Source organism: Mytilus edulis, chromosome 10, assembly GCF_963676685.1.
Source record: "Mytilus edulis chromosome 10, xbMytEdul2.2, whole genome shotgun sequence".
Lineage (NCBI taxonomy): Eukaryota > Metazoa > Mollusca > Bivalvia > Mytilida > Mytilidae > Mytilus > Mytilus edulis.
This window is the reverse complement of record NC_092353.1, coordinates 38472418-38496120: the sequence shown is the minus strand read 5'-3', so window position 1 is coordinate 38496120 and position 23703 is coordinate 38472418. Positions and strand designations below refer to the sequence as shown.

Sequence of the window (23703 nt, the reverse complement as noted above, 5' to 3'; positions counted from 1 at the left end):
TCAGAAATTATTGCAAGGTTTTTATTAATGTGAATGATGCTACTGGGTGAGTATGGCAATAATAAGAAGTCACATTTTTTTTAACTGAAATAAATACAATTTTTTTTCAAAATCGCAATAATAAAACTCTCATTTTGTTCTTTCTTAAAAACCGAAATAATACGTGAATGCAATAATTTTTGAATTTACAGCATTTATTTTTGCACATGATCAGCAAGTTCATACTGATTTACCTGGTTTACAATCCCCATATTTTTTACAATGATCAATGCATTTAAATGAGGACATATAGTTGGAATCCTAAATGATTAGAAGTGGATGTAAGCCATTATAGTCAATAATATGGGCAATTATGGCCTTCAACATGGAGAAAAAAACCATACTGTAAAGTCATCTGTAAAGGTTCCTCACATATTGTATGTTAATACAGAACAAGCTGTTGATGGCAGAAATTCCGGTCTATGATTAATTAATTCACATCTTATTCAGACAAGGGTCAAGAAAAAAATGTATGGACACTAATCTGTCATTGAAAAATTATTTTTAGACCTCCAGTCTAAGGTCGCGCCGTCCTTTCAACTTTTTACTGTGTAGCTTAACTTTAATCTTCACTACATTTAACAGGCAATCTAAGAAGATTTGAAATCTGTCAATTGAACAAATTTTTGGTTTCTCAGATCCAGTAGATCGGTTGTTCAATTTTTATTTGTGAGGTCTAATTCTCTATAACTAGGTATCCAGCAGCAAATGTACATTTATTTGATTTTAAGCAATTCAAACACCACTAATAAGCACCACTTTTAGGCTATTTCAAAACAGAAAGTCCAAATCAAAACAGAAAGTCCAAATCAAATGTCAAACTCATAAGCTCAACCACATCAAACAAATAGATAACAACTGTCATATTCCTGATTTGGTAATTTTCTCTATAGTATATTTGATTTGGGTCTGTTTTTTCAAACTTTTAACATGTTTATTCTTTAACTAGCAGTTCAATCATTTTTCAGAGTATATCATCATGAGTTTACATTAATTACAAATTTACAATACATGTATGTCCGTTAGAACTAATAGTTTTGATTACACGGTTGGTCATTTACTTTTTTTTCCCCACTGAACCAATAAAATGAGGTCACTGTCAGATGATACCTTCCACTGAGTTGGTCATGTATAAAATTCTGTTATCTGTAATCTGTAATATATATATGTAACACTCAGAAACGTGTCCTTCCCCCTAAAAGTGTTCGATTCCCCCAAACGTGTCCCCATGACGTTACTGAACTGCAAAACATGTCTAAGTTGTAAAACAGCGCCAATGCATGTCAGTTGTATAAAAGCCCAAACGTGTCCAATTTTAATAAACACCCAAACGTGTCCAATCCCCCTAATGTGTGCATATTTTTATTTTTTACTAAAAATGTCATTCGTGTCAATATTATAAATACCTAGGTTATTTGGTTATTGCTTTTTCATTAACGTATACTTATTTTGCTATTTCATTAAAAATAGAAAATAACTTTAGGTATTATTTTTTCTAAACCGGCAGATTAACCTGGGTAAAAGTGGGGACGTTTGTTAAGCTATGTTGGATGTAAATGTAAGCAGCCATAACATGTTTAACCCCGCCGCAATTTTGCGCCTGTCCCAAGTCAGGAGCCTCTGGCCTTTGTTAGTCTTGTATGATTTTAAATTTTAGTTTCTTGTGTATAATTCGGAGTTTAGTATGACGTCCATTATCACTGTACTATTATGCATATTTTAGGGGCCAGTTGAAGGACACCTACGGGTGCGGGAATTCTCGCTACATTGAAGACCCATTGGTTGCCTTCGGCTGTTGTTTGCTCTATGGTCGGGTGGTTGTCGCTTTGACATATTCACCATTTCCTTTCTCAATTTTATGCTCAATTAAATTGTAGATATAAAATCAGATACCTCGTGTAGGGAGAATTTCATATTATTTAAATAATATTATGTTAGCAATAAAATACATTTGTCCTGTTGGGGCCTTTTATAGCTGTTTATGCAGTATTGGCTTTGCTCATTGTTGAAGGCCGTATGGTGACCTATAGTTGTTAATGTCTGTTTCATTTTTGTCTCTTGTGGATAGTTGTCTCATTGACAATTATACCACATATAGACCTATCAATGCAAATTTACTGTATAAGATTAATGGAAAAACAGACCAAAACACAACACCTGCTAGTTGAATATGTACACCTTGCAATGCTGCATACACCAAATATGTTAGACCTATTGCTTATAGTATCTGAGATATAGACTTGACAACCAAAACTGATCCATGAGATCAGGTTGTGGTCAAGTGAAAACTGTCTTCTAATAAGAGAGAAATTTACTTTACAAAAAGTAGTCACTGAACCATGAAAATGAGGTCAAGGACAATTGACATGTGACAGACAGAAACTTTGTAACATAAGGCATACATATACAAAGTATGAAGCATCCAGGTCTTTACTCTACCTTCTAAAATGTAGCTTTTAAGAAGTTAGTTAATTAACGACGCCGCCTGATCAATATTCGTTTTCGAGGTTTCTGCCATAAAAGTCCAGTCTCCACAAATGTTATGTTCATCTTTTTAATACTGGTTAATGAAATCATTACAGTGTGTACTGGCTGGTCATTATTGCGTATGATACGATTTTGACACGCCTACATAGCTAATAAATATTCATGACTTTATAGATGAGATCAGCACGTGTAGCCAGAAACTGAGTTTTAGATTTGTAGCATAACTGTACATATGTAGTTTTGAGAATATAGAATAGATACAAAAATAGTGTTTTTAATATTAATAATCCGAGCAAGTAAAACACGGATCTATCACAAAAAATCATACAATAATTCCCCCAATTTTTTATCACAAAAACAGTCTTCACGCCAAGTGGCAGCTCAGGCAGCCCAGCCTGGTAAAATTGCTCACGGGCCTGTAAAAATCAGACCTACAGGCCAACATAATCTAACTAAAAATTTTCAAAAATTGAGCTGGGGGCCTGTAGATTTAGCAGTTCAGCGTGAAGACTGCAAAAATATAAATATTTTGGCATATATCCCTAAACTGGCGTAAAACAGTCAAGCATAAACATAAACCAGATGCTCCGCAGTGTGCAGCTTTATACGACTGCAGAGGTCGAACCCTGAATGGTTGGGGCTAGTATGGACACAACATCCAAACTGGATACAGCTCTGAATTTGGATTGTGATTAAATAGTTGACACAGCATAGGTTTCTGACACAGAATGAATGTGGTCTAATGAACTTTAAAATATTTTTTTTGCTTTTGAGCAATTCACTATGCTTTTGAATATTAATCCTTTAATATTTGAAGAAATTTTCTTTTTCATTTTTGAAATCTGAAATAAGAAAAAAAAAATTTCACCTCCCCCTTTCCCTTATTCAAAAATGATCTCAAATCAAATTTCTTATGGAGTTTTCAACAATAACTACTGATTTAAATACATCATAAAATATAAAATGTCATACAGTCATGACTTAAGTTGATTTAACTACTATTCTGGACAAAGAAAGATAACTCAAATGCAACATTTTATATTGGCAAATTTTCAATGAAGTTCATTAAACTAAAGTTTTTGGCAAATTTCCAATGGAATTTATTAATAATAAAGTTTTTGGAAAATTTCCAATATACATAATTTAAGAGCAGTTTAGGTGAGATATTAATTTAGTGTTTCAATTACCAATCTTACACTGCTTTTAAATTATGTTTTGTACTTAAGTTATTGTCCATTAACCTGGAAACCCTATTCCCCCCTTTTTTAACCTTATTCCTTAACGGTTTGAGCAATTACTCCCAAAGACAATTCTTACCATCCCTTTGTGGTATTCCAATATCCAAAATCTAAATACATGGTTAGATTCATCATATCAAAGAAACCCAAGAATTCAATTTTTGATGAAATCAAATAAAGTTCAATTTTGGACCCTTTAGACCTCAATGTGGACCAATTTGATAACCGGTCTTAAATATTAAAAATCAAAATACATGATTAGATTCAGCATATTGAAGCACCCCATATATTGAATTTTTGTTGAAATCAAACAAAGATTAATTCTGGACCCCGATTTAGACCAACTTGAAAACTGGGCCCATAGTCAAAAACCTAAGTACATGTTTAGATTCAGCATATCAAAGAACCCCAAGAATTCAATTTTAGTTAAAATCAAACTAAGTTTAATTTTGGACCCTTTGGACCTTAATGTAGAATCAATTTGAAAACGGGACCAAAAATTAAGAATCTAAATACACAGCTAGATTCGGTATATCAAAGAACCCAATAGTTCAATTTTTGATGAAATCAAACAAAGTTTAATTGTGGCCCCTAATTCGTTGGGACCAAAACTCCAAAAATCAATCCAAATCTTCCTTTTGTGGTCATAAACCTTGAGTTAAAATTTCATAGATCTCTATTTTAAATTTATACTAAAGTTATGTGCAAAAACCAAGAAAAATGCCTATTTTGGGACCTGTTTTTGGTCCCTAATTCCTTACCCTTCCCTTTGTGGTCATAGACCTTATGTTAAAATTTCATAGATTTCTGTTTGCTTATACTAAAGTTATTGTGCGAAAACTACGAAAAATGCTTATTTGGGCCTTTTTTGGCCCCTAATTCCTAAACTGTTGGGACCAAAACACCCAAAAACAATCCCAACCTTCCTTTTATGGTCATAAATCTTGTGTTTAAATTTGGCAGTGGCTATTTGACCGGCACTGGCAAAATAGCAAATTTGCTATTTAGCCGGCACTGATTAAATTGTATCTCAATAATCTCACTGCCATTAAAATGTAAGAATAATAATTAAATATAATTTTTTTTTATTCAAAACCTTTTGCTACTGTTGCTCATATAAACACTTAAACTTCTTATCTAAAAAAAAATTAAAAAATATGTTACGTACACATGGAAAATTTGAAAAAAATAAAAATATGGTGAATATTTAAGAATAGAAGTGAAGTAATAAGATAAATTTAAAAGTAAAGAAATACAAATATGATAATAGTCACTTTGTAGCATAGATGTAATACCCATGCTTTGTTGCTATGTTCCAGACCATATGAGTATTTGGACCGTACGCGTACGGTCCGGACCGTATACGTATACTCGTACGGTCCGACCATACGCGTACGGTCGGACCATATGAGTATACGCGTACGGTCCAGCTGATGTTTTGGGATCATATTAATTAAATTTAAACAAATATTTATCAAAATCATTATTTTTAGTTAAACAAATTGATTTTATTACATGTATATGGATGAAATGATTAAGCGAACAATTGAAATTAAATATGTGTTTATTTTTATATCCGTGATTCCTATTTTGGTACTCAAGGTGACACTGACTTCCACAAAGAACGTCATATATTTTTACAGTAACATAATTTGTTCATGCACGTTGCTTTGCATTTTTTTTGTAAAGTTCCTTAATATTCCAAAACGATTGTCCTCCCACTCTAGTTTACTTCCGATAACTTCAATTTTAATTAGCATACTTGGCTTCAATATATGAATTACTGACATGCTAAATACAGGAGATTAACAGATTAAATAAACGTGATTTTTTAAACATGTTAAAATAGTTATAACATTATTTTGTTTTATTTCAATTACTATTGAACTTTTTACATTAATTTGAGATGTAAGCTAGTTGATCTGTTATATACATTTGTATCTGATAAACGTGACCAACTTCTTAATATTAGTCAGACCGTACGCGTACGGTCCGACCGTATGCGTATTTTGAAAATATACGCAAACGGTCCAGACCGTACGCGTACGGTCCAAATACTCATACGGTCTGGAACAGCTATACTACATTCTGGAAACTAGTATACTCTTTTCATTTACGGAACCAGCATTGTGATTGTGTTGCCGATGCAATGGCAGAATGGTCTTAGCTTTCAGTACCATGAGAAGACTTCATACCTGCCAACTGTCACTATTTGCGGGGCATTTCCCCCATGGAGGCTCCCAAATGGAAATTTTTAAAGAGAAATTATGCCCACAATTTTAACAAAACAATTAATTTTACAATGAATTGAGGCTTAGAAAAGTATGAAGTAGCCAAAAAACAACATTACACTGTATTTGAAGGCCCCCTTGAAGGTTTTTTAGGAGTATGGCAGCCATCTTGCATGCAAAACCCCCATGGGCATTTTGAAAACTTGACAGGTATGAGACTTGAGAAATACAATTATAATCAAGCGATTATCTGGCTTGGTCTTTTGAACATAAACGGTAAAAAAATAAAAATTTCATCATACACATTTTTTTTCAGTATAAGAAAGGAAAGGAAATGGTCCTTTGATTTTTATAATTACAAAAATGTATATTTGAGAATTAAAAGTTGAAAAAAAAGATTAAAACATAAAAATGTAATTGTATTTATTTTTGTATGTTCTCATTTAAAAAATATCATGTAAGTTACACAGACGCTGTTACTTATTAATCTAGCTCAACCCAATACACATTAGAAATTTGTTTTTCTCTAATTATTTTTTTCTTTAAATTTCAATGATTTATCATATATTGAGTTTCAAAAGTTGACTTTTAACTGCTAAAAAATATGATTTTTGTGAGGTCATGTTATTTTTATACTGTATTTTTATTAATGCTTGATATTGTGATAAAATTATTTTAAATCATTATTAAGCTTTTTTTATTCTCTACTAATCACATCAATGAAAATTTAATCCAGTGCCGGCTAAATAGCAAATTTGCTATTTTGCCATTGCCGGTCAAATAGCCACTGCCTTTAAATTTCATAGACTTCTATTTACTTTTAAAGTTAGAGTGCGAAAACTAAATGTCTTTGGCTGTTTAGATGACAACACGACGACGACAACGCCGCAAACGTCATACCAATAATCGACCAAAAAATTTTCAATTTTTGCAGTCGTATAAAAATATCTACAAGGAATTTTAATAAAAATTTGGGCCGAAAGTGCAGGGTTCGAATTGACGTATGGTGCGAACGTGACTATTTCAGTGCCCCCTCCCTTTTATGTAAAAAGAACTGGATAAGCCAATGCCTACCATTTTCCAATACAATCCCCTGAATATACATATAAGAAGATATGGATAGTCGACCTTCTCATGGATAGAAACAAGTGCCTGTGTAGAAAACTTTCTAGTTTCCTTTCAGCTAACAGTGCAAGGGAGATAATAATTGCCGCCAAATCTATGTTTTATGGGGGATCGGCAAAATAATCCAAAGAAGGATACACAGCACGCTAAATATTTATTATAAATAGAAACATAAGAATTTCTAACGCTAAAATGTATCGCCTACTTTTATGAGGTTGAATTTATTTTGAAAGTCGAAAGTACATTATCTGGCGTGATTCTCGACCATTGAAGATCATGGTCAGATAGACCCTGCCAGAGACGTGATCATATATGCGTCTCTGACCCTCCCAGACAGATATTTTCAAATTACAGACATACCATCAACCCAATATATTTAGCATATGGATTCTCCAGTTTATATATAATCTGACTGGAAGAAGTAATTATGGTAAAATTGAGAATGGAAATGGGGAATGTGTCAAAGAGACAACAACCCGACCAAATAAAAAACAACAGCAGAGGGTCACCAACAGGTCTTCAATGTAGCGAGAAATTCCCGCACCCGGAGGCGTCCTTCAGCTGGCCCCTAAACAAATATATACTAGTCCAGTGATAATGAACGCCATACTAATTTCCAAATTGTACACAAGAAACTAAAATTAAAATAATACAAGACTAACAATTAGGCCAGAGGCTCCTGACTTGGGACAGGCGCAAAAATGCGGCGGGGTTAAACATGTTTGTGAGATCTCAACCCTCCCCCTATACCTCTAACCAATGTAGTAAAGTAAACGCATAACAATACGCACATTAAAATTCAGTTCAAGAGAAATCCGAGTCTGATGTCAGAAGATGTAACCAAAGAAAATAAACAAAATGACAATAATACATAAATAACAACAGACTACTAGCAGTTAACTGACATGCCAGCTCCAGACTTCAATTAAACTGACTGAAAGATTATGATTTCATCATATGAACATCAGGCACAATCCTTCCCGTAAGGGGTTTAGTATCATACCATCATAACATATATGAGAAGAACATAACCCGTGTCATGCTAACAACTGTTTTTAGAATAAATGTGTTTAGTTCCGATGCAAAGACCTTATCAGTGATTCAATATTAACGCCAAAATATGCAATCTTTAATGACTTGACAACAGTATCGTAATTATATCCCTTCTTAATAAGTCTATTCAAAGGTTTTGTAAGTTTCTGAGGTGAATACTGACACCTTTGTGCTTTATAAAGAATATTACCATAAAAAATTGGATGTGAAATACCTGAACGTATTAGAAGTCTGCATGTTGAGCTATATTTACGAATGATGTCTTTATACCGATGATAAAATTTAGTAAATGTTTTGACTAGTTTGTGATATCGAAAACCCTTAAAAAAATTATGATACATGTAATTACTAAAATTGAGCATCCGCGCCACGGACAAATGAACACTGCCAGCTGGCAAACATGTAAACCTTAGAGAACCATTCAATACACCAAAGATAGTCGACCAATACCGTATACTAATCAATAAATGAACAAATCCATGAAAATATAGCATTGACCAATGAAGAGGGGGGATAGGACCTTTATCGGGACTCCGGGATCGGGTGTTCTTAAGCTCGGGATTTCGGGATTGACCCTTTCGGGATCCGGGAATTCTTTTTTTCGATTTTCGGGACCTCAGGATTTAGTGATTTTAAGCCCGGGATTGCGGGATCTGATGTTTTTTAGCCCGGGATTTCGGGATCAGGACCCCTCCTACCACCCCTCAATGAACAATGAAAATGATGATGGCATGTAACTGATGACTGTGAAACCCGACACTGAGGCAGACGGTATGGATTTTGATCATTGTTGAAGACCGTACGGTGCCCTATAGTTAATTTCTGTGTCGTTTTGGTCTCTCGTGAAGAGTTGTCTCATTGGCAATCATACCACATCTCTTTTTTAGCGCACAGGGGCACAGGCATTTGTTTCTATCCATAGGAAGGTCGACTATAGATCCATATAAATTTATAAGGATAGTCGACCTTCCTATGGATAGAAAGCTTCGGATAGAAACAGAGACATATAACAGAGACATATAATATATGTCTCTGATAGAAACAAGTGCCTGTGGCCAAAATACCTTCAAATTTTAACAAAATTTTCAGTAGGGTGTCTCGATTATAAATAACCCGAATAATTTAGTCATTATATTCCGCTGATCTACATTAACTCGCGTGGAAGAAAATCGGGCACAGAGAGGGATTGAATTATTCGAATTAGTTTATAAATTGTATCCGAAATTTTGATCCATCGACAAACATGGCGGCCATGGCTAAAAGTAGAACATAGGGGTCGAATGCAGTTTTTGGCTTATATCTCAGAAACTTAAGCCTCTAGAGCAAATCAGACATGAGGTAAAATTGTTTAATTGGTCAAGATCTATCAGCCCTGAAATTTCAGACGAATCGAAAACCCCATTGTTGACCACTAAAACAGTGGGTTAGCGACTTGCTGCCACTAAATTGAAAGTTTTAAGGAAAATTCGCATTTTTTGTTTGTTATTATCTTGAATATTATTATAGATAGATATTTTTTTGTTATTATCTTGAATATTATTATAGATAGACATTTTTTTGTTATTATCTTGAATATTATTATAGATAGATACATGTATAATCTGTAAGCAGCAATACTGTTCAACAAAGTAAGATCTACAAAAAAGTTAATATGACGAAAATTGTCAATTGACCCCTTGAAGAGTTCTTGCCCTTCAAGGACATTTTTTTCATATTTGTTCATCAAGTTTGCTAACATTTCAAAATCTTGTCCTCTGAAACTATTGTGCCTAAAACTTCTGAACTTTAAACGACTGTTCCTTTAGCAATCTAGTTTATGAAATGTATTTGAATTTTTGATCCATCAACAAACATGGCCACCATAGCTAAAAATAGAACATAGGGGTCAAATTCAGTTGTTTACTTAAATCTCAGAAACTGAAGCATTTAGAGCAAATCTAACAATTTTCAGACAAACCGAACAACCCACTGTTGGGTTGCTTCTACTTAACTGGTTATTTAAAGGAAATTTTGCAGTGTTTGGTTATTATCTTGAATATTATTGTAGATAAAGATAAACTCACGGCAAACAGCAAAAATGTACAGCAAAGTAAGATCTATACTGAAAAAAAGTTTTATAGGACGAAAATTGTCAATTGATCTGTTAAGGACTTATTACCCTTTAAGTACAATTTTACATAAGTTGTTTATGTTTTTTAACTTTGAAAATCTTCTCAAATGCATCTTATTGCTCAAATGGAATATATCGGTAAAATGCATTTATTTTCTTTTAAAGAAAACATGACAGATACAATGAACATTTAAATTGCATTTTTAAGCCCCTTAATATATATTGAAAAGCAAAAATAATCATTGATGAAAGATTTACGAAAAAAAACAGGTGAGCGATTCAGGTTCTTGTCCTCTGAAACTATTGTGCCTAAAACTTCTGAACTTTAAACGACTGTTCCTTTAGCAATCTAGTTTATGAATTGTATTTGAATGTTTGATCCATCAACAAACATGGCCACCATAGCTAAAAATAGAGCATAGGGGTCAAATTCAGTTGTTTACTTAAATCTCAGAAACTGAAACATTTAGAGCAAATCTAACAATTTTCAGACAAACCGAACAACCCACTGTTGGGTTGCTGCTACTTAACTGGTTATTTAAAGGAAATTTTGCAGTGTTTGGTTATTATCTTGAATATTATTGTAGATAAAAATAAACTCACGGCAAACAGCAAAAATGTACAGCAAAGTAAGATCTATACTGAAAAAAGTTTTATAGGACGAAAATTGTCAATTGATCTGTTAAGGACTTATTACCCTTTAACATGTTTAAGTACAATTTTACATAAGTTGTTTATGTTTTTTAATTTTGAAAATCTTCTCAAATGCATCTTATTGCTCAAATGGGATATATCGGTAAAATGCATTTATTTGCTTTTAAAGAAAACATGACAGATACAATGAACATTTAAATTGCATTTTTAAGCCACTTAATATATATTGAAAAGCAAAAATAATCATTGATGAAAGATTTACGAAAAAAAACAGGTGAGCGATTCAGGCTCTTGAGAGCCTCTTGTTATATGAACACCTCACAATCATTACATACACCAAATACCGTAGACACAGTCGCAGAAAAGACTATAAAACACTCCTTTTTTTTTAAGTACTGGTCTCAACAAAGATAATTTAATAATGAACATTCCGAAGCTACACAAAACCTCTTACAAATATAGATTTATTTCGTCTTCAAGCCATTGTTCAACTACTAAATTGTCTATTCTTCTTACCAGCACACTTGGTACAATTAAAAACCTGATAATAAATTGTTCAAATAAGGCCTTCGAAAATAGTGGAATAAATTACTTTTGGAGTGTCAAGAACTCGTTGGAAGTACTTGATAAATTGCATGCTTATATTGGTGATTTTGAATCTGTTCAAAGTTTTGATTTTTCTACCCTGCATACCACATTGCCTCACTTTCTCATTAAGAAAAAATTCACACACCTAATTAAATGGGCATTCAAAAAATCAGAATGTGAATATATATGTTCAAACTCTTTTAGGTCATTTTTTAGTAGCAATAAACAAAAAAACTATGTTAATTGGACATGCTTTGATACTATATATGCCCTTGAATTTTTACTAGATAACATTTTTGTTCGCTTTGGGGATTCCGTATATCGTCAGATTATCGGAATTCCAATGGGGACTAACTGTGCACCACTTATTGCGGACCTGTTTTTGTATTGTTATGAGTTACAATTTATGACAAAAATAAGCAAAGACCCATCGAAACAACATCTGATAAACAAATTTAATAATACTTTTAGATATTTGGATGATATTTTGGCTCTCAATAATGACGACTTCAGTATGTATATTAATGAAATTTATCCTGTTGAACTTACTTTAAATAAAGCTAATACTAACAATGACCACTGCCCTTTTCTCGATCTTGATATCTATATCACTAATGGAAAGCTGAAAACTAAAATTTATGATAAAAGGGATGATTTTTCATTTCCTATCGTTAATTATCCGTTTTTAGATGGTGACGTTCCCTTGTCACCATCTTACGGTGTTTATATATCTCAACTTGTACGATTCGCTCGTGTATGTAACAATGTTTTAGATTTTAACGAGAGAAATTTATGTATTACTGAAAAATTATTACACCAGGGTTTTCGATATCACAAACTAGTCAAAACATTTACTAAATTTTGTCATCGGTATAAAGACATCATTCGTAAATATCGATCAACATGCTGACTTCTAATACGTTCAGGTATTTCACATCCAATTTTTTATGGTAATATTCTTTATAAAGCACAAAGGTGTCAGTATTCACCTCAGAAACTTATAAAACCTTTGAATAGACTTATTAAGAAGGGATATAATTACGATACTGTTGTCAAGTCATTAAAGATTGCATATTTTGGCGTTAATATTGAGTCACTGATAAGGTCTGTGCATCGGAACTAAACACATTTATTCTAAAAACAGTTGTTGGCATGACACGGGTTATGTTCTTCTCATATATGTTATGATGGTATGATACTAAACCCCTAACGGGAAGGATTGTGCCTGATGTTCATATGATGAAATCATAATCTTTCAGTCAGTTTAATTGAAGTCTGGAGCTGGCATGTCAGTTAACTGCTAGTAGTCTGTTGTTATTTATGTATTATTGTCATTTTGTTTATTTTCTTTGGTTACATCTTCTGACATCAGACTCGGATTTCTCTTGAACTGAATTTTAATGTTCGTATTGTTATGCGTTTACTTTACTACATTGGTTAGAGGTATAGGGGGAGGGTTGAGATCTCACAAACATGTTTAACCCCGCCGCATTTTTGCGCCTGTCCCAAGTCAGGAGCCTCTGGCCTTTGTTAGTCTTGTATTATTTTAATTTTAGTTTCTTGTGTACTATTTGGAAATTAGTATGGCGTTCATTATCACTGGACTAGTATATATTTGTTTAGGGGCCAGCTGAAGGACGCCTCCGGGTGCGGGAATTTCTCGCTACATTGAAGACCTGTTGGTGACCCTCTGCTGTTGTTTTTTATTTGGTCGGGTTGTTGTCTCTTTGACACATTCCCCATTTCCATTCTCAATTTTATTATCCTCAAATTAATGACAAGGGGACGACCATTTGATATTATGTGACCGAGGGAGGGGTAGGAGGATTTTGGAAATCATTATTCTAGCCTCGTTAGTGACTTTTAATAACTATGCAAGATTAACCCAAGACAGGACAGACAAAAATAGTGTAATTGTGAATAAAAGCGAAACTAAATCGAAATGCAACAAAAGGTTAAGTATTTAAAAAAGAATACTCCTGCGGCTCTTTTCACAACACATTTATTTCATACACATTTCATAACTTACGATCAAGATTTTTGTAAAAAGAGTTGTTTGTTCCACTAAAAAATCCGCCTTGTCGTCCACTCATATAAGGACCTACTTTTTTCTTTTTCTTTTCCTTTTTCAAGTTCTTTAATTGGTACAGTAGTTATATACATGTAAACTCATACATGAATACTATTTATAGGGGCCAGCTGAAGCCAGACTCGCTGTGTTGAAGACCCCTTGGTGGCCTTTGGCTGTTTTGTGCTCTTTTGGCCAGGGCTGTATTCTCTTTGATACATTCTCCATTTTTATTTTCAATGTTATTATCAATAACAGTGTGTGCGTAAAGCTGATACATAGACAATAACCGTTTAGTGTCTTTAAATATCAGCTGTATCAGGCTAGGAAACAAGATGTATGCGAGCTAAATCTGTTCTTTAATAATATAACAATAAAATTGTATTAAAAAGAACAGAAAACAATCCTTAAAAGTATATTATTCGTAAAATTTTAGTTCAAAATTAAGTTCAAAACTATATACTAGTCTTCCATTTAACTTTTTCAAAACTCTACAAAACTATATAAAAAATTAACTCTGAATGTGATACCGTGAACTTTGGTGTGACGTACATTTTATCAATAATTGTAGCTACATGAATAATTTTTTATGAAAAAAACGTAGATTTACATGAAATATATTTATAACAACAAATCGTAGGCGACAAATCCTTATGTTCATTTACTAAATATCCAACATCTTGTTTCGTTCATATTCATAGAGCACACTATGTATACCTCATAATCAAGTTATTTTGTCCTACAGAGAACATGGTGCAAATACCCTTATCTCCTTTTATTAATAAAAAAAATGTGTTTAGACACTTTACGAGAAGGCAATAAAACATCACGTCAATAAAGTATGTACGACTTTGACGTTAAAATAAGACGTTACCAAAAGTGACACCAATATCATGCGTAACGTCATTTATTATAAGTTATGTGGTTCGCTACTGACCCCATACGGATCCATAGAGGGTGAATAAAATCCATAGGGGGTGAGGCCTCTATGGATCCGTCGGGGGTCAGTAGTTAACCGTATAACGAATTTATCGGACGCTGGTCTTTTTCTGCGGCGTTTTGTTGAAAAATAAACAATGAAACAAAACAACATTAATAGATGACGTCGCAATTAACGCGTCATGAACCCCATATGAAACTTACTAACCCCATACGGTCTCATAGGGGGTCACCACGTGACGGCATTTAACCAATCACAACGTGATAATTCATCTGTGGTCCAATAAAACGTTACAACTAACAAGAGAAAAAGTCCAAATATTTATAAAAAAAAAAAAAAAAAAAAAAAAAAAAAAAAAAAAAAAAAAAAAAAAACATGAAGAGGCTCACTATTGTCCCTTTATATTTCACTAATTATACCTCTGTTGTAAACAGTAACCAAACATATATACTAGTATACAATTAAAATGAAATAGTAAACTATGTCTATTACCACTTGTACCGACATGTACGGAAGTGTATCTACAAATCTGAATTAAACTGAAACTCTCCTTTCTTTTTGATTTTGACCTTGTGTTGTAAATAGATAAAAGGAAATCAAACAATGGCCTTCTGTTAAATCTTAATGTAATCTTAATTGTTCTTGCATTTTCTGTTTCCTTATACAACCATGTGAATCAATTAACAGTGGAAATAATTGCATTCTACTTAATGAGTCCGCCGAACAAGAGTACATGTATTACAAAAATCTATTTTATATAAGGAGGTATTGCATTGCATACATGTTTAAGAACCATAAATGAATAATTAAACCGAGTTCCAATCGTATATAGAAAGAGTCAAACATTCAAGATAAAGAATACAGTAAGCTTGAAAGATTCTTCCTTGAAAATCTCAACATCAGCAAATTATAGAATATCTAAAGATACATAAGTTACTAAATAAGATAATGGTGTCTACTTTCTAAAGGATTATACTGATTTATACAAGAACATTTATATACATATAGTACACCCGTATCAACATTATGTATTAACGTACTTCGGTTGCCATGTGTAAGTGCACAATCTTCCTGATATCTTAGTATATTTTTTTAGGGGGGGGGGGGATTGTTATCGACATGACATAAATACTTTCTCAAAGAACAATTACAGAATGAAATAATCGTAATGAGGATGTTTAGAAATATAGAGCAAAGCAATATCACCGCCCTTATGATGTTCAGGCGAACAATTGGCCAATGTACAGCACGAAAGTCGGCAAATCGAGAAAAAAGAATGATTGGTGAAAGCTTTCCAGTGTCTTTATTGGATGGTATTTTGAGATAACAAACTAAAACGATTTATAAACATTTATTTAAGGAATACAGATCATCCCTCTATCGGGTCTCAAAGAATGCCAATCAACCACGTGGTGTTTTCTTCCATTCAAAGACAAAGGAGCACTGAACTGCCTCACTTTATTTTAGCCGACAAGGAAAACAATAGCGGGAAAGAAAAAGAAAAAAAAAATAACGTGGGCTATGCAATATAGAGTCAAGAGGGTTTCTTATTATTAGCTTGTCTTCCTTTTACACAAGTATTCCCAATTCCAAACTTAAAGACCTATTGAAAGAAATAGTCAAACTTTTGTTTCATTAAAAGCTCAACGTAGATAAAAAAAAATATTTGGCAGACCATATATATATATATACTCAAGAGCTAGACCTTTAGTTTTCTCGTTTGAATCATTTTACATTGTCATTTAGGGGCCATTTATAGCCCTCTATGCAGTATGGAATTTGTTCATTGTTGACGACTGAACGATGACCTATAGTTGTTATCTTTTGTAAACAGTTGTTATACTGTTAATTGGTCTCTGGTAGAGAGTTGTCTCATTGACAATCATACCACATCTTTTTATTTTTTCTATTTGTAAGAAAAAATCTGAGTTCTGTGAAATTGTAAATATGAAGATGCTCGAATTCTTTTATTGATGAGTTGTTTCATTTCGTGGGTGTGTTTTTCAACATACAGTTTGTATTCCTATGTGTACCGACTGTTCTTCTCTTTTGAACGACCTGTTCTTTCATTCATGGCAGGTAAACTTCATATATATATATGGGCTTTAATCAAGAAGTATAAAAAAGAAGCTTTGCATTATCCTAGCTTTAGCTTCATGTTTCTCTGTTACAAAGAGAATCTTTCATCTAAAAATTCAAAATAAATCTAGAAATAAGACCTCAATTATGAGTATGTGGTACGATTGCCAAACTTGAACACAAACAATGAACAGAAGAACAAAGGAAAAGATATATACAATTATTAAAGTCACCGTAATGCCATCCACATTTAAAGTGATATTTCAAAATGTGCATGTCTTAAGTTCTCTTTTATATAAAGTTGCCGCTTACAATGAAGATGCTGAACTAGAAATAACTAAATAACCCCGCGGCGCCACATTATGTATGTATGTGCCTGTCCCAAGTCAAGAGCCTGTAATTCGGTGGTTGTCGTCTGTTTACGTGTTACATATTTGTTTTTCGTTCATTTTTTGTACATAAATAAGACAGTTAGTTTTCTCGTTTGATTTGTTTTACATTGTCATTTCGGGGCCTTTAATAGCTGACTATGCGGTATGGGCTTTGCTCATTGTTAATTTTGAAGGCCGTACGGTGACCTATAGTTGTTAATTGCTGTTTTATTTTGGTGAAGAGTTGTCTCATCCATATCTTCTTTTTTATTTATATGTTTAAGGTAACTAGGGTCTCGATACGTTTGACATGTTTGACGATAGATTTTTCTTAAAATTAAAAGACTTAATTCTGGGTCGATTGTTAGAACAATGATTTGGGGTCCGTTTTGGCGACTTTTGTGTTAGCATCCTTACACAGGATAACTAGTTTCGTTTTGAATTCAAATTAACGAAATCTCAGTTATTCTAAATGGGGTATATAGGGCAAACTGCTTTTTATTCTTACTGAGGCAATATGAAACGATAGAAATGGTTAAGATTTAATGAGAAAACTGCTTTTCATAAACACTTCCGATCTATCATAGAGAAATAGAGGGTCAAGGATCTTATTTTTGTAACTGAATAAAAAACTGAAAAACCAAGTTTTCTACCCAATATTTGCCCGGATTTTCTTTCTTAAAAGAGTAGGTCCGGTAAGGGCCGATTATGGCCTCAAATTTCAAGTTCATCTGACAAAAGATTTTGGACCCTTTTTAAACACTTTTAAAAAGTGTCTATTTTAGTTGATTCAATTAGTTCATGTGAAAGATATCATCAAATACAACTTGCATTTCAATATTAAGAATGAACACAAATGCGGCCACTTTCATTTAAGACAGAATCCGTCAAAAATTTAACTAAAATGCTAAAATTGTGAAGATTTCAGTAATTTAGCATGACTTAATGATCTTAATACCCGATAAATGTGCATTGTATTGTCAAAGACAGCCCATATTTATGTAGCAGAAGCATTATACTTTCTAATAAATAACTGACAGTTTTTATTTTAACAATTTTGTAAAACTGCGATATTTTGGGGCCAAAAAGGGGTCTTACTGAACCTACTCCTTTTAAAACACTTAATGACACTTAATATTTTGATAGTTTAATCCTTGAACTTAAGGTTGTATATTGAATGATACTTGGTGATTTTTTTTTAACTAAAAGTATATTTGCAAAATGCTCAGCTAGAAAGAAGACCAGAAGAAAGAAAAACCTATACCCCTTAATGAAATAGTTGGTATATAGCTGCTTATACTCCCACGTTCTTCGGACTCTGGTGGATAGTTATCTCATTGACAATTATATAAAATTTTCTTATTTTTAGATAGGGTTTTAACTAAGGTTAATGTGACTTCTCCATCCGGCAGTCATAGCCATATGACCTTCAAGTTACCTACGCGAGATACATATTGAATTATTTAAAATACACTGATATGTCTTGACTGAATGCAATGCCACACTCTGAAATGTATATTATGAACATTTGCAACAACTATTTGCCCGGAGGATGGTTCATAGGCCGTCTGGTGTTGGACAATATCGTTGCCTTGCACAATACCGCTGCCTTTTATCCAATTTGCCCTCTTTTTCATTCAGTGGAAGTAAAATGTTTCCGTAAATCCTGACCTCCATCTTGTTTTACACATTTTGCCGACTCAACCTACATGATTATTTATCGTTAAATTGTTCTAGTTTTGAGTAACCGGTATACCAAAATAATTTCCACTAGACGTTAATCATGCAATTCTCAATTTATCATTCTTTTTTATACTCAGAACGACCTACTAGTAGTTTAGTTGGAGCCTGATCTAACATATGCAGAGATATACTCCTCAGGTAAGACAGTTTATTGATACAGATACAGAAGGGTGCCATCTTTACCTGATAAAATAAACTTTTCTGAGAAAAAATCTGATTTAAAAGACCTTTCGGGCTTTCGGGATCCTCTGGTTTAGTCGTTTTAAAGAAAACTAAACATTGGCTGATGTCACGGTGATATTGTAGACTTGTTATACCCTTGTACATTGTATGCAAAGCGTGAACATGTTATGTATTTGAATCAGAATGCTCGAAAAATTGCTATTCTCCAAAACTTAGTCCAAATGATGATGCCATGTAAAAAAGCCTCAACACTATGATCTGAATACGAAACTGTAAACGAACAGTCAATGTTTCTACAATTCATAACATTATAATAAGAGACATTGTATATACTGGACTATAATGTAGATGCAGATTTAGGGGGTACCGACCCATGCCCTTTTATACCCCCCTTATGAAAATGTCAACATCCGCCACTGCAATATGTGTTTTAGCAGTTATGTGAGTTATTCTTATACTCAACTGAGATCGTCAAGTCTGCGAATTTAATATTGTTTTTATTGTCGTTTTGTTGGGACAGGGTGTCTTTATCATATGATCTAAACTTGTTACAGCGATAACTTTGTTATCTTGTTACTATTCATCTGAATATAAACTTGGAGCTTTATTATTATTTGTGTTAGATGGACACATTGTTGGATAAGACTCAAAACAAAAAGGTTTATCCGAAACAGTTACCAAAAACTAACCAAACAAATATGACTTTTTGTATAATGAATGTAGTCATTAAGCTTCTCAATATGATTTGTTCCTGGTTGAGGTCTATTTAAATGCATATTGACGTGATTTTATTGTTAAATTTTGTGTAAAACAAGGATAAGGTTTTATTAAATGTCTTAAGCAAATTGTAAAGTTTACAGTGTGTACATGTTTATAAAAAAAGATAACGAACATTTAAGGCGTATCTGAAAAGTATCGATCTATACCTACGACATCGTAGCTAGTTCAAACACTTTCAGTTGTCAACCTAATAATGTTTTACTTATATATCTTCAGAAGTACCTAGAAAAGATGCGTTATAACCGAATCATGGTGATTATATGCCAACCGATTGTAAACTATAGATAATGTTTAAGAAGAGAAGAATGAGATTTATAACGGTTTTATCCGCAATGTAAACCGTCTACATTTGCTTTCCTGGTCTGAAAACCTAAATAAAGAAGTTTAAATTATACTTTCGTGTATTTTATTGGTTAAGTATCCCTATGCCCACGGTTTTATTTTTACTAAAAGGAAGAATTTCTATTTAAACACAAAAGATTTATTTATACACGAAAAATTTCAAGTTCATTTCAAAACGAAATAGGAAATTCTAAGAAATCATTTTTCGTCTTTTTCATTGCTTCCAACAGGAACTACAGAAGATGGATGATCATATGGGTGATGTATTTATTAGTAGGAAACAAGTTAGAGGTGGACATTTACGAATGCATTGAATTATCATTATTAACAGGCATGTAATTTGTTGTTTGTCAGATTCATCTTGTATTCAATTGGTTTGTTACCAAAAAACACATAATAAGGTACATATATTTTTACATGTATAAGATATAAGTGAGGGGATACATAACTGGTACCTACACTGCTCATCCTAATCACCAAAGGATCATCAAAGTCCGGCTACACTGTAGGGGAAAAGGAGAGGATTGAGCTTACTGTAGATGCTAGAATGCATTAACATACATGCATCGGAATAGAAATAATCACTGATGAACTTGAATGCATGGTATACAAGATTCGCCACAAATTGCAAGCAACACTGTGCAAAGGGGGTATCGGCTCTTAAAACATTGTTAAACCTGAGGTTAAACCTTATTTATATATATAAACAATAGTGAGATCTACATACACACAAATTTACTAATGTTTTGTTACATAGCACTTGATACATACCGGATTCACCAGAAAGGCGGAAGCAAAAATGATGTAGATCGTCCGTATATCCAGCTTTCCCATGATCATATTTCTGGCTATAAAATCACAAAAATCATATGAGTAGATGTAAAATTAAATCCACTATAAATGACAGAAATCTGTAAATCCCATTCGAAAAGTCAACAAAATGAATGTACCCGTCTAAAATGAATTACACTACACACCTTCACATATTCATGAAAGGGATGTACATTTCAGTGTTTTGTAATTGACATTTTCCTGTCACTAGTCGGCTTGTTGAGATGATTCAGAAAATTTGTGAAGAGGGGACACAATCAACACTTATAATCCACCAACATTTGTTATTTACTTCCGTCTTTGTAAAACCCATTTAGCATGGTCACATGACTTTTTACAACATTTAAAGTTTTATAATTTTAGTCTGTATAAGTTTACTACCTGTTTCGTTGTATATCTGATGGACTAGAATTATCAAAAGGTTATATACAATTCTGTATCTGGAGGGACATATATGCATATGTATTATAAATACTGTTTGTATATGTAATATTATTTATGTTAAAGTGCTTACTAACTTCATGTGCAAGCATACTAAGTTACATATATAAATATGTTGGCGTTTCTCTTTTTCTTGGAATCTAGTCATTGGTGGATATGTTTTTGTTATCAATAATTTATCTTATTCATTTATGAATGAAAGGAAACGTGGGCATGAATTATATAAATGTCAAGGAAACAGCAATCAATCGACACAACTTAACTACACAACATCTGAGGACAACCTTACCGAATAGAAACGGTGGTCGATCCAGGGTGGGGTACAGGGGGATTGGAACCCTCGTTTTTTTAAGGATCAATGCGTTTGAATTTGGACATATAGTTGGAACCCCCCTTTTTTACCCTTTGTTGGGAATCCCCTTTTAAAAACGTCTGGATTAGCCCCGAGAAATACATGTATGCCAAGCCATCAATCAACAAGAGTCAAGTTCTGAATACATTGAGCATTCTCTTCATTATCAATTTATTTATTTTATGTAGCTCTGTGTTTGTGTTTGTGTTTGTGTTTGTATTTTTGTTTGCAACCGATGCATATCTGTTTGCCGGCGCATTACGTTTGTGCGAAATTTACCTGCTGAAAAGTATACGTATTACGTTTGCGCAAATTAATAAAATTTTCTTGTTAAATAAAAAAATGAAAAAAAAGTTAACTGAAATAAAAGTGGTTTAATCACAGTCTGGAATGACGATAGTAGTTATCAAAGGTACCAGGATTATAATTTACTACGCCAGACGTGCGTTTCCTACATAAGACTCATCAGTGACGCTCATATTTACGACACTAGATAAAAACTGACGAGGAAAGGTTACACACGGCCACCGAAAGCTTGATTTTTGTCGAGCCTATAGGTGATCGTGTGCACGTGGTCAGGACGGCTCATTATGTTTGCGCGAAATTTTCCTGTTGAAAAGTATACGTACATACTGTGCAAATTAATAAAATTTTCTAGTTAATAAAAAAAATAAAAAAATTAGTCAACTGAAATAAAAGTGGTTTAATCACAGCCTGGAATGGCGATTTACGACGCTAGATAAAAACTGACGAGGAAAGGTTACACACGGCCACCGAAAGCTAAATTTTGTCGAGCCTATAGGTGGTCGTGTGGTCAGGCTAGCGCGCTTGGCATAGTGCAAGGCGATTTGGTGCTACGATATCTCACTAAAGTGAGTTCGTAGCCGGGAAAGGCTCAGGCGATTTGGTGCTACGATATCTCAGTAAAATGAGTTCGTAGCCGGTAAAGGCTCTTAACTTTTGGGAATTTTGCCCATAAAAGGGGGGAAAATATGTAGAAAATTATTGTTCAATGGGTAAAAACAAGAACATTTTATTATATCTTATAATCTTATGGATATACGTACAAGAAGTCACTAAAAACAGAAGAGTCAGTAGGTTCACTTTTTTCAAACCGGAATTTAAATATCAGTTTAGAGGCCCCTCATGGGGGGGTCCTAGTAATCACATAATCACCATTTTTTTGCCAATATAATCACATAATCATTAAATATTTGCTTATCTTTAGTAATCAAATAATCATAAACTAAAAATACAGTCCTAGGTAATCAAATAATCATGAAATATTTGGCTTAATAATCAAATAATCATTAAAAAAACGGCCAAGTAATCACATAATCAAAAACCCCATGAGGGCCCTCAGTTTATTAAAGTGGTTATACAAGTCATTCCGACATAATTTCCGACACCACGTGATAGATGGATGGTCATGTTCAATATTAGTCGTTTTAAGAAAATTCGAAGATCGAAAACCCGCTAGAATCAGTCTATTTCGGGTAAATTCAAAGAGTCAACAACCTAACTCAAGAAGTTATGGTGATTTATAATAAATAGATTTCGTTCTAATACATCTATAATACTAAAATTACGAGGTCCAATTTGTCAGCCGTCATCACGTAAAAACGACGAATCAAAGAATTCAACTTTATATACAACTAATATAGTACAAAGGTGTAGATTAAAAATTACACCACTCCAGGCTCTTTTGTTTTCCACGTAATTAGGAAGTTCCGGGTCGAGTCCGATATCGATACCAATAGTATAATCACCTGTTACCTATTACCTTATCTGTACGTTCTGCATCTGACAGGCGCACCACCAAACGGTGTATTCAGGATTAATATATGCTATATAAACGGGTCATAATCACAGGGTTGACACTACTAAATTGTGAAATTGTTACCTATTGTAGTATTTTAATCCGTAAGACTTTCTAAGATAACAATACGAATACTAAAAATCTGGACTAAAAATAAGTTTCAATTTGTTAGCGGGCATGACGTAAAACAGCGAATAAAAGAATTCAACTTTATTTATAAATAATATAG

At 33.2% G+C, this 23703-nt stretch overlaps 1 protein-coding gene across 1 annotated transcript in view; it reads right to left on the bottom strand.

The window, feature by feature from the left end:
- Positions 1 to 21186, bottom strand: part of LOC139491125 (receptor-type tyrosine-protein phosphatase H-like) — a 63226-nt gene extending 42040 nt beyond the window's left edge. The window contains exon 1 of the mRNA XM_071278533.1: positions 20803 to 21186. Coding sequence (XP_071134634.1) covers positions 20803 to 20871 — 69 coding nt within the window. The 5' untranslated portion in view covers positions 20872 to 21186. The remainder of the gene's footprint in view (positions 1 to 20802) is intronic.
- Positions 21187 to 23703: the final 2517 nt, after the last annotated feature.